At 35.6% G+C, this 15497-nt stretch overlaps 1 protein-coding gene and 1 long non-coding RNA gene across 11 annotated transcripts; one reads left to right on the forward strand and one right to left on the reverse strand.

The window, feature by feature from the left end:
- The first annotated feature begins 200 nt into the window (after positions 1 to 200).
- LOC145056737 (pentatricopeptide repeat-containing protein At5g66520-like) lies at positions 201 to 2907 on the forward strand. 2 transcript variants are annotated; one of them, XM_079004459.1, is made up of 3 exons: positions 201 to 559; positions 677 to 743; positions 859 to 2907. In XM_079004459.1, exons 1-3 carry the CDS (start codon positions 375 to 377, stop codon positions 2707 to 2709), a joined length of 2103 nt encoding a protein of 700 aa, XP_078860585.1. In that variant the 5' UTR covers positions 201 to 374; the 3' UTR covers positions 2710 to 2907. The 2 variants fall into 2 exon arrangements, with proteins under 2 accessions (XP_078860585.1, XP_078860586.1); XM_079004460.1 differs by having other exon boundaries at positions 486 to 559; positions 854 to 2907.
- A 3998-nt stretch (positions 2908 to 6905) lies between these two features.
- LOC145056738 (uncharacterized) lies at positions 6906 to 10326 on the reverse strand. Of its 9 annotated transcripts, none has more exons than XR_013685903.1 (5): positions 8762 to 10325; positions 8454 to 8677; positions 8109 to 8172; positions 7832 to 7885; positions 6909 to 7684 (listed from the first exon to the last, which is right to left on the reverse strand). It is a non-coding gene; the product is annotated as an uncharacterized LOC145056738 (long non-coding RNA). The 9 variants fall into 9 exon arrangements; XR_013685901.1 differs by having other exon boundaries at positions 6916 to 8172; positions 8762 to 9764; positions 9874 to 9964; positions 10070 to 10325; XR_013685902.1 differs by having other exon boundaries at positions 6906 to 7684; positions 7832 to 8172; positions 8762 to 10326.
- Positions 10327 to 15497: the final 5171 nt, after the last annotated feature.

Raw genomic sequence — 15497 nt, forward strand, 5'->3', positions numbered from 1 at the left:
TCCATCATTATAAAAAGGTTCATAGGAAATTGGACTAAAATCACAACAAAACAAAACTATTGGACCATTCTTACGAGCCAAAGTCATTTTGAACCAAAGTTGTTAGTTTTGCCATTTCACACAAATTTTTACAATTATTTTGTCATAATACAAAAACCTATTAAAATCATGGACCAAAACTATAATTTACTCGTTATCTTTAAGATTGAGGCAACGAACGGATAATCAGTCTAGCTTCACTACACCTGACACGGCTTTCTCCTTCACTTGTTACTCGTCAATTGCACCCCTGTCATCCATTTTTGCTGCATCTTCGTACTTCCTAGTAGCAGCGTAGAGTGATTCATCAGCTGCTTTCATCTCTGCAGTGATTCATGATGCTTGAAATCATGCCAATAAACGGTCTTTCTGTGGAACCCGCAAAGCTACCTTCATTTCCATATGCTACTAAAAATGGTGGTTCCAAGAACAAGTCTCGTAGGTCTCTAGGGTGCACAGCAGTGATCATTAATTTGCCTACCAATTATCCCCCAAAGGGCAACAATACGCTGATCAGTAGGCAAGTCAATTAGAATTTTGATGATGTACATACAGTTTGTGTTCAATTTATCTTCAGGTCAAATGATCTCGTCTGTATATTCAACACGTTTGCTGTTGGCTTGGTTTACCTATGTAGGTTTGTGATGTCCAACCCCAAACCAAATGCTCTGGATTCGTCGAAAAAAGATCTTCATCTGCTTAAGGTGCTTCAACCCCTCTCTATTTGATAGGAAACATTGTTTTTGTGTGATAATTCTAGTGCTTATTAGTATGTTTTAGCTCTCTGGTGAATGTTGTTTTTTTGTTAACTCAGTCCAGCCCCATGAAGGCCTAGAGTCATGCTCAACCATGGAGGAACTGAAGCAATACCACTCCCAGATCATCAAAATTGGCCTTTCGTATGATAACGATGCCATCGGAAGGATCATCAAGTTCTGTGCTATCTCAAAAAACGGCGATTTGGGTTATGCACTAAAGGTGTTTGACAATTTGCCAAAGCCAGACACATTCATTTACAACACCATTTTTAGGGGTTATCTCCAATTCCAACATCCCAAAGAATGCATATCTTTGTACTCCCAAATGTTACAAAGTTCTGTTACGCCGAATAAGTTCAGTTTCCCTCCTGTCACAAGAGCTTGCTCTTTACACAACGCCATTGAAGAAGGCAAGCAAGTTCATGCCCAGATTTTGAAATTCGGATACTCTTCAGATGGGTTCTCTCAGAACAACTTGATTCATATGTACGTAACCTTCAAGAACTTGCAGGAAGCAAGGAAGGTGTTCGACAAAATGCCTCACCCAGATCCCATCTCTTGGACAACACTAATTACTGGTTATTCCCAACTGGGATACATCAACGAGGCACGCAAAGTGTTCGATAAAATGCCAGAAAGAAACCCTGTTTCCTGGAACGCCATGATTTCTGCATACATCCAAAGCAACCGTTTCCACGAAGCCCTTCAATTGTTCAACAAAATGCAATCAAACCACATCAAATTGGACAAATTTGTAGCAGCAAGCATGTTATCAGCATGTACAAAACTCGGAGCATTAAAACAAGGGGAATGGATTCACGATTACATCAAGAGAAACAGAATCCAAATCGACCCGAAACTCGCTTCCACCATCATCGATATGTACTGCAAATGCGGTTCACTCGAAAAGGCACTCGAAACATTCAACGAGTTAACCAAATCCAAATCCAATTCCGATTCCGATTCCGATTCCGTTTCCGTTTCCATCTCTTCTTGGAATTCCATGATCGGGGGATTCGCGATGCACGGAAAAGGCGATTCCGCCATCGACCTCTTCAAGAAAATGGAAACGGAATCAGTATCTCCGGACTACATTACATTCGTGAACTTACTAAGCGCGTGTGCTCATTCCGGATTAATCGAACAAGGTCGTTATTATTTCAAACACATGGTGGAATCTCACGGGATTACACCCGGAATGGAGCATTACGGATGCATGGTGGACATGCTCGGAAGGGCTGGAATGTTCGATTCCGCCATTGACCTTATAAACGAGATGCCAATGAATCCAGACGTGGGTGTCATGGGTGCACTTCTTGGAGCTTGTAAAATCCATAACAATGTCGAATTAGGAGAAAAAATCGGGGAAAAAGTCATAGAATTGGAGCCTCATAATAGCGGAAGATATGTATTATTAGCTAACATATACGCCAACTCATCAAAATGGGAATCCGTTGCTAAAATTAGGAAGCTCATGAACGATAGAGGCGTTAAAAAAGAACCGGGTTTTTCACAAATCGAAATCGAGGGTAGTATTAATGAGTTCATCGCAGGGGGGAGAGTTCATCCGGATTCGAAACAGATATATGAAAAAGTCAACGAAATGTTGACTTCGATTAAATCTATGGGATATGAACCGGAAAGTGAGAATGTGTTGCATGATATTAGTGAAGAAGAGGATGTGGAAAACCCGGTTTTTTATCATAGTGAGAAACTAGCGATTGCTTATGGTTTGTTGAAAAGTAAACCGGGGGAGGTTTTAAGGATTACTAAGAATTTGAGGGTGTGTAAGGATTGTCATGAGGTGAGTAAATTGGTTTCCAAGTGTTTTGAGAGGGAAATAATTGTGAGGGATAGAAGTCGATTTCATCATTTTAAAGATGGTGTATGTTCGTGTAATGATTATTGGTGATTTTGAACGACTATATTTTGTTTTGTTTAATCTTATGTTTGGGACTAATGTAAAGAGTTTACTTTATTTTGATTTTTATAAACCATTGTTGTAATTTACACACTATATACATTCCTTTTTCACATGTAATCCATAAACGTGTGTGTTGATAAGTGCTATGGAATACAAAAATGCAACCCGGGTTCGATCTTGTGGCAACGTTGTTTTACAAAAAACAACTTTATATGAATGTAGCGGAAATAACAGATTAAAATTTTATTCCCCGAGTTATTGATTAAAATTGTCAGTATTCGTTACTTGATATTGTAGGTTCCTTTGATATATGAGGCAGTCACAAAATCCGTTTGCGTCTATTGATTTCTATTGACAAAACCTGTTTTCCAAGTGTTAAAACTGGTTAATCCGTAAAATCTGATAATTAGAATTGGATTTCAGGTTTGTTATAAAAAAAATAAGATTAATTACATATTACATTCACATGGGCTTTAAGATTAGAACTAACAATAGGTTGACCTGGGTTGGATCCGGGTTCAACCCAACTCAATATATTTATTTAAATGGGTTGATATTCCCAATCCAACCAAACATTTTAAATAAATGGGTTATTGTTAGCGTATATATTTTGATGTATAGTCTTTGTATTTTGATAATTAGCTCATGTGTGGCCCTTGGCCCATTGATGTATATTTGTATAAATTTGTTTATTGAAGTAGAGGAATGCATGAGATTTTATCACAACTAGATTATGACCCGTGTAAAACGCGGGGAACATATAAAAATATACATATAAAGTAATAAAAAAGTTGGCACAATAATAATAATAATAATAAGGTAAAGTAACAAAAAACAACTTAACATTATTGGTAATATTTAAATGTCTGAATATCTATAATTGTTGAATAATCTCTTTATACACGACATGTTTTTTACCGATGACGCAAGAAACGACATATAATTGATCATGATTGAAGTCGAGTCCCAGCAAGTATTGCAAGGTTATGTGTATAATATGATTTGTCTATACAATTGATGAAACATTACATGGTCTCAAATAAGCAATAGTTACTTGAAATATGGAGGTAGAAACAATGGACTAATTGTACTTTCTTTTGTAGCATCACACATTCATTTAGTTTTATTTTAGCCATGTACTATGAAAAATCTATCCTATTATAGTTATATAATTCAAATAAATTTGTTTAATTTTATTTTTATATTTTGTAGACAATGCATTAGGAGCAATATACATTTAGTGATGTGTTTATTATAATAAACTTTCGAGAAGGAAATTTTGTACACATTGAGAAATAACAACACCCTAAGAAAACATAAGAAAAATATTATTATGAATACCAACAAAGACCCATACACAAACACGCATACATAATGATATAGTTTTTAGAGCAATGTATAGCAACATTTGGCATTACGTAAAAATTGTGCAAAAAAGAGCATTTTCGGAGCAATTTATAGCAACGTATTTCCGTTAAATGGACATTTGTATATCAAGTAAAATAGACTAAAGCGAGCACATTTTGGTCAAAATGAGATATTTGTTGGAAAGGTCAAATTGACAAAAATGCGGCCATTTTGGCATCATGTCAAAATTGTGCTATAAAAATAACATGGAGCCTATAAAAATTGTAATTATTAATCATAAACTACAAACAATTATTCTACTACAACATTAGACGTTTTATCCGCAAGTCTATCATCGTTAGCTATAATCCAATTTACTTGATATTAAAATGTCTGTTTTAATAATAAATTGTTTTGAAAATGCTATTATTGCATCATTTTGACCTGATGACAAAACCGTCTCATTTTGACAAATTTGAATAAAATGCCCATTCATGACTTAGGCTCTAACTTTTTTATGCAAGTTTCATTTCATCACTATAACGAAATACAAATTCACATTGTTAAAACATCTTAAAAACCAAATATAAGATGCTATAAAAACCAATAAAAAATGCTGTTTTTTTTTTCGCTAAAAATACAGGATGCTATTTTTGCCGTCAAAAGTAGCATGTTATTTTTACCCTAAAAACTAAAGTTGAAGATTATTTTTGTCTAGAAAATAAAAGTAGCATGCTATTTTTTGGCTTAAAATGAAAATCATGCTATTTTTATCTAATAAATGAAAAGTATAATGCTATTTTTTGTATAAAAATGAAATTAATGTGCTATTTTTACATTGAATTTTGAAATTGCATTCTACTTTTATGTTAAAATTAAAGTAGCATGCTATTTTTTCTTTCAAATTGAAAGTAGCATGTTGTTTTTGTCTTAAAAAAGGAAGTGACATGATATTTTTTTCTTGAAAATGAAAGTATTTGATATAACAATACATACTTTTGACACCCCCTACCGATTATGGGCTTCTTTTATGCTTACTTGTAATTACAAATTCTAATGCTTTTATCAAGCATTAATGCTCAAGATCTATCGTAATGCAGAAAACTAATACATCCGAAATTAGGTACTACATTGGTTTTATGAAAACCAGTAGTCTATAAGTAGTTCTGATGTTTGTAGTTTCCAATCTTAATGTCATTAATGAGTGGTAACTGACATGATAAAAACATACTTTAACAATATCAATGTTAAGTGTAAGAAATCCGAACTATGTATCTTAAGAACAACAATAGAATTAGAAAAAATAAAATTGAAAGTTGAAATTGGATGTTGAAAGTATAATAACAAATAAATAACACCTTAGTATGTTTGGAGTTAATATTTGTGGTTGTGTTTTATAATACCGTCTTCAATCCATTACACCACTTCTTGAACCAAAATTATATATTATTTATTACAAAAATCGTTTTTATTTTATCAAATGAACAAAAACACATTAAGTAAAAATTACAGATGTTTATATAAAATATGTTAATTGTGTGTGTTTTTATTTACGTTAATTTTGTGTTTTATCCAAAAGTATAGTGTTTTAAATTAATAAAAAGCTTTAAATTATTGAATGAGTATGAAAAATAAAATTTTACCTTAATATATACCATAAATTAATATCAATTTTATAATATAACTACATATAGAATATCATGACATAAATAATAGCTTAAAATATAAGTTCAATAAAGATGCACTAAATCAAGATTCATTTTCTCCCAAGAGTGATGGTGCTTCATCTGCAAATGTATTCTATATTTCCAGGATGCACGATTTGCAAATCAATCACCATCTTTGTTTGTTTATAGAGATGACAATGAGGGCGGGGAACACAGGGGACCCCAATCCCCATCCCCATTTCCGAATCCTCATTCCAATCTCCATCCCCATCCCCATCGAGGAATATAAATAAACCCACATCCCCACCCCCAACGGGGACTGGGGATCCCCAACGGGGAAATGGGGATTTCTTTATCTCTTTTAACATGCAAACTTTTACATAAGAAAAAACTCTATATTTCAATTTTACCAGCATAAGTTTAAAGATTTTATAAAATATATAAGTACTCATAAATTGCATAAAAAATATAAATAAGTTTTCTATCAAATTTAAATACATACATGAAAAATCAAGTAGAAAAAAATTATCAGATTGATATTTAAGGTAAAATAGATCAACCAAAGAGAAAAATATATATATATATATATATACACGAGTTTAAATTAGATAAAAGAAAAAATAAAAAGTATAATTTCAACCAAATAATTACTAATGAGTTAGGTTACTTAGATCAAATTTTATGTATTATAAACTATACTATAAATATACGTTCTGTATTATTTTTATATATTAGTATATATGTCGGGGGTGGGTCCAGGGTCGGGGATTAAAGGTATCCCGATCCCCACTTTTTTTATTCGGGTATTCCCCATCCCCGTCCCCATCCCCGGTCAACCTGGGGATTCCCCAGTCAAAACGGGTGCGGGTTTCGGGTTCCCCATTGGGTATGGGGCTTTTTGCCATCCCTATTTGTTTAGTCCCAATTCATGTAACAAAAACTTTAAAATTCTATTTTATTCACTCATGTTTTTGTTAAATTGCATGTTATACTTTTGTTTATAACGACTTCATTTACAGAGAATGTCATGGCTGAGCTTGGAAGGCTTCTTATATATGAAGCATCAAGGGATTGGCTGGTATACTTCATTTGGTCTTTTTTTTTTTTTTTTTTTTTTTTTTTTTTTTTTTTTTGTAAGTAATAACAATATGCTCTAATCGATTTATTTACTAAAGCATCTTTCTTTTACTTCTTCCTATTACAACATTTTTGCACTATAAAAATATACTCAATTGTGGCGAAAATACAATGCCTTAATAATAATTTATTTGATAATACAGTGCTGTAATAGACATAAATGAAAGTAGGATGTTATAATAAACAAATATATCAAAGTGCATTGCAATTTCTTGCTTTAATCATTAATCTAGTATGTTTATTTTTTTGCAGCCTACAATTTCAGGGGAGATTTAGTCCCCACTTGGGCCTGCTACAGTTGAATTTATTGATCCAAGAGAACCTGTAGCGGTTAGTATATCAATTCCTTACATTATGCTTTATTATAAACACTTTCTATTATGTGTGTAAATTTACACAAATACCCTTGTGTTTGCAGGTTGTTCCCAATCTAAGAGTTGGGCTTGCTCTTGCAGAACATGGAGCATCCATCTTGCCAGCAACCAAGACATACCACCTAGGTAACTAATTAACTAACTATCAAATGAGATTTAGTATTATAGAAAATCAATTATTAAATGATTTCCTCCTTCCAAAATGAAAAGCAATAATCAATTTATTAATTTCAAGATTTCTTAAATTTATCTTAAATATTTAGGTATCTGCTGTGACTTGCCCTCCAGCCCTCCAAAAGCTGAGTGAGAATTATCCAGGTACAATATTTACTAAAACCCATGACACGTGATAAAGGTTATATATGTCTTTTGTGATTTTACTTCTATTATAATTCCTCTGGCTTCATGTATATGCTGGAATCATTGCTGCAACCCTTACTGATAAAGGGTAAGTTGGCAAATTCAAAAATATATATATAAAAAAAACATATAATCAATACAAAATATGTAATTACAAGCATGGAAATGATGATTAAAAGAAAAAAATACAAAATTTCAAGGCTAAAGAAGTAGAAAAACTTTTACCTCAACAATTTTACAATTTGCAATGTCCTTTACCCTATCCGAATTTTCTAGGAACTGATACAGTAAATTCAATAATTTTTTAGTCGCAAGTTTTGAGGACTTCATCCAAGTATGTGAAGCCACCCAAAAAAATCCATCATACATGATATATATATATATATATATATATATATATATATATATATATATATATATCTAAAGAAATAACAAAACATAGATAAGATTCAAGTCGATATTTAATATTTTTCATTACTTTTTAAATTTAGTTTAGGCTAACCTGATTTACACGCACACCTTTGTTGAGGTCATGAAAGTTGCGTTCAAGGATCCGTTTGTAATACCTGACAAATAAACCAATCAGTTAAGTGGCAAGATAACCACTTGAGAATCCAGTAGGGGTAGAATTGGAATAGGATTAATATTACTATTTTTGTAGAGGGGACATTTCAACACAGACAACATTGTTATTTCCTACATTTACCCCTAACCGTAAACTAACATAAGCAGATAATCAAACTAACAACAGAAGATTCCAGCGGAAACAAATTCCATCCATTTGGAAACATTGGAATGGAATCATTAATTACAATTTTGAACAAACACAAAATTAAACTTTACATACCTCTCGCCTACCACGAGTCCCAACATATAAAATCATGTTTTGGTAGAATGTGTTGTTGTATTGTGATGAGAAGGAAGAATGGAACAGGGAAGAGAATGGCAACGATAGGTATCCATGTCACACCAAAACACATAAGGAAATAGACAATCTGGAAGATCGTGAACATGAAAATGGTTCTATATGGCACATATTCAACAAAAGAAGCGTGAACCCTTTCAAGAACCCTGACAAATTTTGATGATGAAACATTGATATAAGTAATAAGGATGATTTTCAGTGCAAGAATGAAATGTTAAATCTTAACTCACTTGTATATTCGACTATGGGGAACAAAAATAAGTAAGATTCTTTCCCAAAATTGGTTTCCAGGAAGAGTGTCAATTGCCATGTAAGCAAAATAGCCCCATAAAACCGATGTGGGTATCAACGTTATTAAGGGCATGACACATATAGACACTGCTAAGAGAATCAATTGTAGAAAGTTGCTGACTCTTTGTTCATTGATGCAACGCTATGGTCAAAGAAATACAGCCCAACTATCATAACTGTTGGGATGAAGGCAACCAAGATATAAACTGGAGGAACCTTGCCCATGTCCTACAAGTCAATTATAACAAATTAAAGATTAGGATGCAAGATTTTTCTCCAAAGTAAACAGAAATTTGCAAAAATATAACTTGATTATAGTCCAAAGGTATAAAGATTTAGAATCCCATAAGAGTTGGATAAAGAGACTTCTAGGAACACCAGATGGAACTTTGCTTAGTACATAGAGAGTGATGTCCACACTACAACCATCAATGGAACCCCATAGTCTGCTAAGACACCCTGTATTAAGTATTCAAAAGAATAACTACATGTTAAGATGATATAGAATATAGCTAAGCCACCAGGTTGCAATAAACTTGATATACATGTTCCATACAACCATGATCTTGCTCTCCTACTTCTTAATGCAGTGTATAGAAGTCCAAATGAAAATATAATACCAAGCAATCCATTAGTGTAAAGCCACTGGAATTGATCTTTGGGTGAATTTGGTTCAACAGATTTGGGAGCTTTGAACTCACTCACCAGTCCCGAGTCAACAAAACCAAAATTAATCCAAAACAAACTTGAAATATTTCCTCAAATTATCATCATCAGAACCTTTTTTCTACATGGCTAAATACCTTGATGGCCTCTTAAATGAAAAGTACAGAAATTAACATCTCAAATGTTTCCCCTGCAATCCTTGTGAATCTACTGATAATAGCACAAGCATTAAAAATCACCAAAAGAAACAAGAGTAGGGTTGTCCGTGTGCATACCCTACAAAATTTGTATATACATTAATTGCTATAAACATATCCAAAATTGGAAAATGAAAGAATTTGTGAAAACAGGAGACATGTGGTGAAGGGATTTCTAAAAATATTACCATCTTGCCCAAGCTAAGAATAGTTGTTAACCCAAATCTTGTATCCCTTTCGCAAAATTATACAAGTATGTATACATAATGATTGTAGGTTCTGCAAATCAAAGTATAAGAAGAGGTTGACCAACAAGAATCGATGGGAAGAGAGACACACAAGATGTGCTTCAGATTTATTTACAGATAGAACTTGAACACAAACCGAGTTGGATGAGGGTACACATCGTCGACAGGGTGAGGGAAGGGAGCATGTCTACAACATAGATGTCTTCGGGTAGGGTTTTCCTGGGAATCAATCATCCTGTTGAGAGGGAAGAAGATTTACGTAAGCACGTGAATGTTAATGGGGGAAGGACGGAGGGTGTTGATACAAAAAACGGATGACGGGGCCTAAGAGAGAAATGAGAGACATGAGAAGTGGTTTGACGATGGCTGATGGTGTTTTGAGGAGATTAGGGTTTTCAAAAGGTATGATCGTAAGTGAAATTAGAGACGCGTGTTTGGTCGATGCTGATGATGTAAGCAAATCTGATCTAACGGTGTGAACCTATGAATCAAATACAATCAATGGCTCGGAATGTTTAAAATGATGTCATAAGGTTTCTGTTTTAATAATATTTAGAGATTACATGGTATCAAAGAACCCTAGCCATTGAATCGGCACTTCATTTATTTATTTATTTTTTATTTTATATATTTTTTTTCTATTCTTGTTTCTGTTTCCCTCCCTCTACTTCATCAATCATGACTGGCAAGGATTCGTCCTCTTTTGCGTCTCTTCTTGACAAACCTTCTTCCTCCATTAACATCAAACATGCAGTTCCCTTAGTTCTTGATCTTGAAAGAATGAATTATGACATATGGCATGAGCTATATGAAACCCATTGCAAGGGATACGGTCTCTCCAAACATCTTATTCCCACTATCGACAAGTCTCTTGAAGCCACTGGAAATAGGAACGTTTGGATTCCATTGTAAAATCTTGGATCTACAACACGTTGTTTCAGCCTATTCTCCACATGAATTTGAAGAAAAACTCCTCTGCATATGGAGTTTGGAACTGCCTGGAACTACTTTTCAGAGAAAATAAGCATACTACCTCCATCCAACTTGACGGTAAGATCTGAAACATCACTCAAGGTGACTCTTCTATCAATGATTATTGTTCTCGTATGAACTCTTGCTAATTTGCTTGAAAATCTGGAAAACTCGGTCCTTTAGATCGATCTCGTGTCTGATACTCTCAATGGGTTGCCTGCCAAGTATAATTACATTGCTAGTACCATACGCCATCATTATCCTCTACCATCCTTCACGTAAATGTGGTTCATGTTATTGATTGAAGAACGCCAAATATTACAAGATCAGTAGCTACAAACTACGACTGTACCCACTTATTCTGATCATGACTCTTCTCCCACCATTATCGCCAATGATGGCGCCTCCAACACAACCAATTAGCGCAACTATTACCGTGGAGGCCACTCTGGTGGTTGGAATGGCCGTGGCGGTCGAGCGGGTTGCAATGGCCACATGTTCAGTGGGGGTTCACATCAACAACAACATCCGGTGGATGCGCCTCTTAGTTGGGGTACGACTGGTATCCTCTGTCAAATCCTGCCTAGGTGTAACAAAAATCATATCATTTTAGTCCCTAGCTAATACGTAGGGCGTACTCTATGAGTACGCTTAGCATACTAGCTCATTTCCAGATCGCAGGATTCACCCATGTACGGGGGGCATACATGGAGTGTGCATGGCATACATAGTGCTGGGGTAAACCCTAATTTTTAGGGTTTGCACCCTAGTTAAGCAACTTATACCACCTTTGGACATTCTATTGATCATCCTCCATCACCCTATGTCCTAATATCGAAACCCTACGTGTATTTGGTGAGATTTGAGTGTGAATGTAAGTTTGTTGGTGTTTTGTGGTAAAGAAGAAGAGGAACACTTGGAGGTTGCTTCATAGTAGCTTTAGCTTGTAGATCCAGAGTTATCTTCACCTTAACAAGCCTTTTGAGGTAAAAATCTCTCATCTTGATGGTCATTTATGCTAGATCCATTTTATGATGTTAATTATGCATTTTTGGGGTTTTCAAGTCATGTATGAAGTTATGGTCTTCTCCAAAAGCTATGGATGTTAGATCTGTTAGAACAAAGTTCTATAAGGATCGATAGATTCTAAGCAAGTTAATAATTAAGAACGAAATAAAGAACACGAGTATGGCTTTGAATAAGTCGTATGATTAATACTTCAACACCTCAGAAGAGCTCGACTAAGAACTTCGACTGTAGAGGTGTTCTAGGGTTACAAAAATAAGAACATGAAAATCAACTCTATATAATGCATACATGCATGCATATATATATATATATATATATACATATATATACATATATATATATATATATATATATATATATATATATATATATATATATATATATATATATATATATATAACAACCCTACTAACTAATCTAGAAAATCACGGATGGACAGGCCCAATCCGGATACAAAACATAAGGCCCAAGACGCAACACAAATGGACTAAACAATCTCCCCTTTTGCGTCTTTGGAGCCGAAACCTCAATTTTGTTTAGCAACAGAAGACTTCTTCACAGTCTTAAACACTCTCGGTATGATAGCCAAAAGTTGATACCGAAAAGTAATGTACCACCGAAGCATATCTGTAAAATTCTTATTATCAGCCTCTGAACTCTTCCTTCACCGATGTATTATGTTGATGTTGTGCTCCAAGCAATCAGTAGAGAACAAGTGTTTATCTACCATAGCAAACATAAATTTGTGACCTTTTCCTTTAGTAAACATCACAGTGAGATGTGTTGAATCAATTTGACCTAACTTCATTCTGTTCACATCCCCGGGCTTCGATGTAGGCTTTACTGTTGGCTTCTTGTTCATAACCTTTGCTATCTCCTGGTCCATAGTCGTTACTTCATAAATGTAGGAGGCCAACATTCTCTTCAAGTGTTCAAGAATTGGCTCATATTCCGTCGGATTAGTGAGCAGAATGTTGTATAACAAAATCCAATCATGGGGATTAAGATTAGGAAGATCTGCAAGAGAGATAGTCGACACTGTATTTGTTGTACCACGAGTGATCTTGAAGTTGACATTTGCAAATCTCCCAGCAGGTGAGGGTTTGAGAACCTTGACTGTTATGATCTTCTGTGCACTCCAAGTCAGGTACTACGGTTGGCCAAACTTGAGATAGAAATCAATCAGCTCACAATCTATCTTTGGATGAGGAAAAGGAACCTCCACAGTTGAATCAAAACAATGGAATGTAAATGCCTTCCTTGTAATCGACATATCAAACTGTGAGTCCTTTGAATTATCACAGTCAAACGAAGCGACAGGTTCCAACCAATAGACAAATGGAAATTCTGTAGCATGATTGACAAGTACTTCCTTTGTCCACAAGGGAAACAAGTCCTTTTTGCAATTTAAAGCATATTCTTCTTCCTTGTTTCTCCTTTCCCTCTCCTCTGCTTCTTTTTGCTCTCGTTCCCTTTTCTTCCTTTGAAGAGCTTCAGCAATAGTTTCACCAACATCACTATCACTGTCATCAGCAGTCTGCTTTTCCTTCTCATTTGGACCAGAACCTGAAGCTACATTATCCTTCAGTTCGGTTGGGTGAACAGTCTATGTTGTCTCTGTTTCAATTTTCATAGTTACTGTCGGTTGATCACTTTCTGTCTTTATAACCACTTTCCATTGATTAACACGAACACCTTCTCCCCTTGTTTCGGAGGTACGAACCTCTCAGAAACACCCTTCATTTCATGGAGCATGGCAAGGGCAGGAATCAGTTTGGTGGTAAGATGATTTCTGATGGTGAGAGTCAGGATGGGATCATGAGCACCAAGGAGATTGAGCAACATGTCCTTCACATCACCAGCACAACTCTGAAATACTACCCTTTCTGTCTTCAACAAAGAAATTTCTTTCTCTGCTTGGGCTAACTGCACCTTATGGACTTCAATGGTAGAGGCTTGTTTATCAAGATCTGCCTTCAGCGCACTTTCAGTTGCGAGGTCAGCTTGAAGAGAGGCAAACTGAGAATTCACTGAACTTAAAAATGAAGTGTTCTCGGTTTGAAGAGATGATCTTGTAGCTTCAAACTTGGTGCTTTCTTCCTGAAGGGATTTCGAAAACAAATCCACAGAGGCTTGTATCTTCGTTGCACTTGTATCGACATGATTTTTCAAGGAGTCCAGAAAAATCTGAGATGTATGAACAACCTCAATAACATCAGTAAGGGCCTTTTTATAGGAATAAGTAGACGCATCAATAGCAGACATGGATTATTCAATGGATGAGGTATATTGTTCAATAGCAGTCTCTAGAAAAACCTTAAGAACCACACCACTATAGGCCTTGCTGTCTTCAAGCAAACGATCCAACTTGTCATGAATGCCCTGTAAATGGTGACTGATGACAGGAACATCAATATCTTCATCAGAAGGAATGCGATATCGACTGAAGTATGTAGAGTCATTCTCATCATTCTCTCCTCCTAGAGTGGCACCGGAATCGGTTGATTTAGTAGGTGAAAGAGGCTTAGTGAAGACTGGAGGTTCGGTTGTAGTAGTGGTGGCCCCCGTATCAGATACGTTGACTCCCACTGTTGGTTCAGGGATTGTTGGTGGTTGATTGGGAAATGATAGGAGGTGGTAATGGTGAAGTGGAAATGGGAATGGTAGTAACTAGTGGAGATTGTGGTAAAGATATCGTTGGTTGTGAAGTAGTGGGTGGAGGATCAATGGGAACCGAAACTGCAATTGAATGTTTTGGGGATGGAGGTGGTGTTGGAATTTTGGTATGGATGGTTTCGGTTGGAGTTGGGGATCTGGGAGGGGTATTACCTCTCGGTGATTCATGAGGAGCCTCTTCTTCGTCATCTTCTTTGTCGTTATCTGAATCATAAGGAGTGGGACTCTTGGATCGTCATGCCATTTTCTTAAGCTTCTTGGGCTTAGAAGAGTCTCCTTTATGAGATTTATGTTTTCGAGACTTAGTGGCTTGAGTTTTATCCTCTTTAGTGGACTCCTTCTTAGTAGTACGTTTGCCTCGGTTTCCAGGCTTGTCTACTGCATCCAGGGCAGCCTGTTGTTCTGGAGTAAGGACTCACGGTTCTTTTGGAGGAAGTTTCCTGTATTCTGCCATAACCTTACTTTCTGCTGAGACACAACGGAACATGGATTTAGGAATGGATCCCTTGTGACGAAACTTTGTGGGATCAGAGATGATGATCTTCTTTGTGTGAAACGTTGCAATGGAAGCAACGAGAGCATCCTTCATCACAGAAATGTCAAAAGTATTGATCGCCCTCCTTATAATAAGTGTCTAGAAGTGCCCACATGAAATCTCCGAATGCCTCGTGGAAGTATTGAGACTTTGCACCACTTGAGACCAGATAATCGTCCCATAGTCTAGATTAAGACCATTGTAAAGACCATATAAGAAGGTAAGAAAACCCTTGTTGGTGCCATCTGATCCACCACTCCTTTCTGCCAAACTTTTGATGAGAAGAGTTAACAATCCATTCCACTGAGACGGCAAGCATGACTTCTTAACTTTCGTGACCATGGTGATAACA

Source organism: Lactuca serriola, chromosome 6, assembly GCF_051521515.1.
Source record: "Lactuca serriola cultivar US96UC23 chromosome 6, Lser_US96UC23_V15, whole genome shotgun sequence".
NCBI lineage: Eukaryota > Viridiplantae > Streptophyta > Magnoliopsida > Asterales > Asteraceae > Lactuca > Lactuca serriola.

What these genes read in the sequence shown, in the direction of transcription:
- LOC145056737 (XM_079004459.1), top strand. Translation starts at nt 375, where the DNA reads ATGATGCTTGAAATCATGCCAATAAACGGTCTTTCTGTGGAACCCGCA. An exon ending in AACAATACGCTGATCAGTAG is followed by an intron (nt 560 to 676) that starts GCAAGTCAATTA and finishes TTACCTATGTAG; the next exon opens with GTTTGTGATGTCCAACCCCA. An exon ending in AAGATCTTCATCTGCTTAAG is followed by an intron (nt 744 to 858) that starts GTGCTTCAACCC and finishes AACTCAGTCCAG; the next exon opens with CCCCATGAAGGCCTAGAGTC.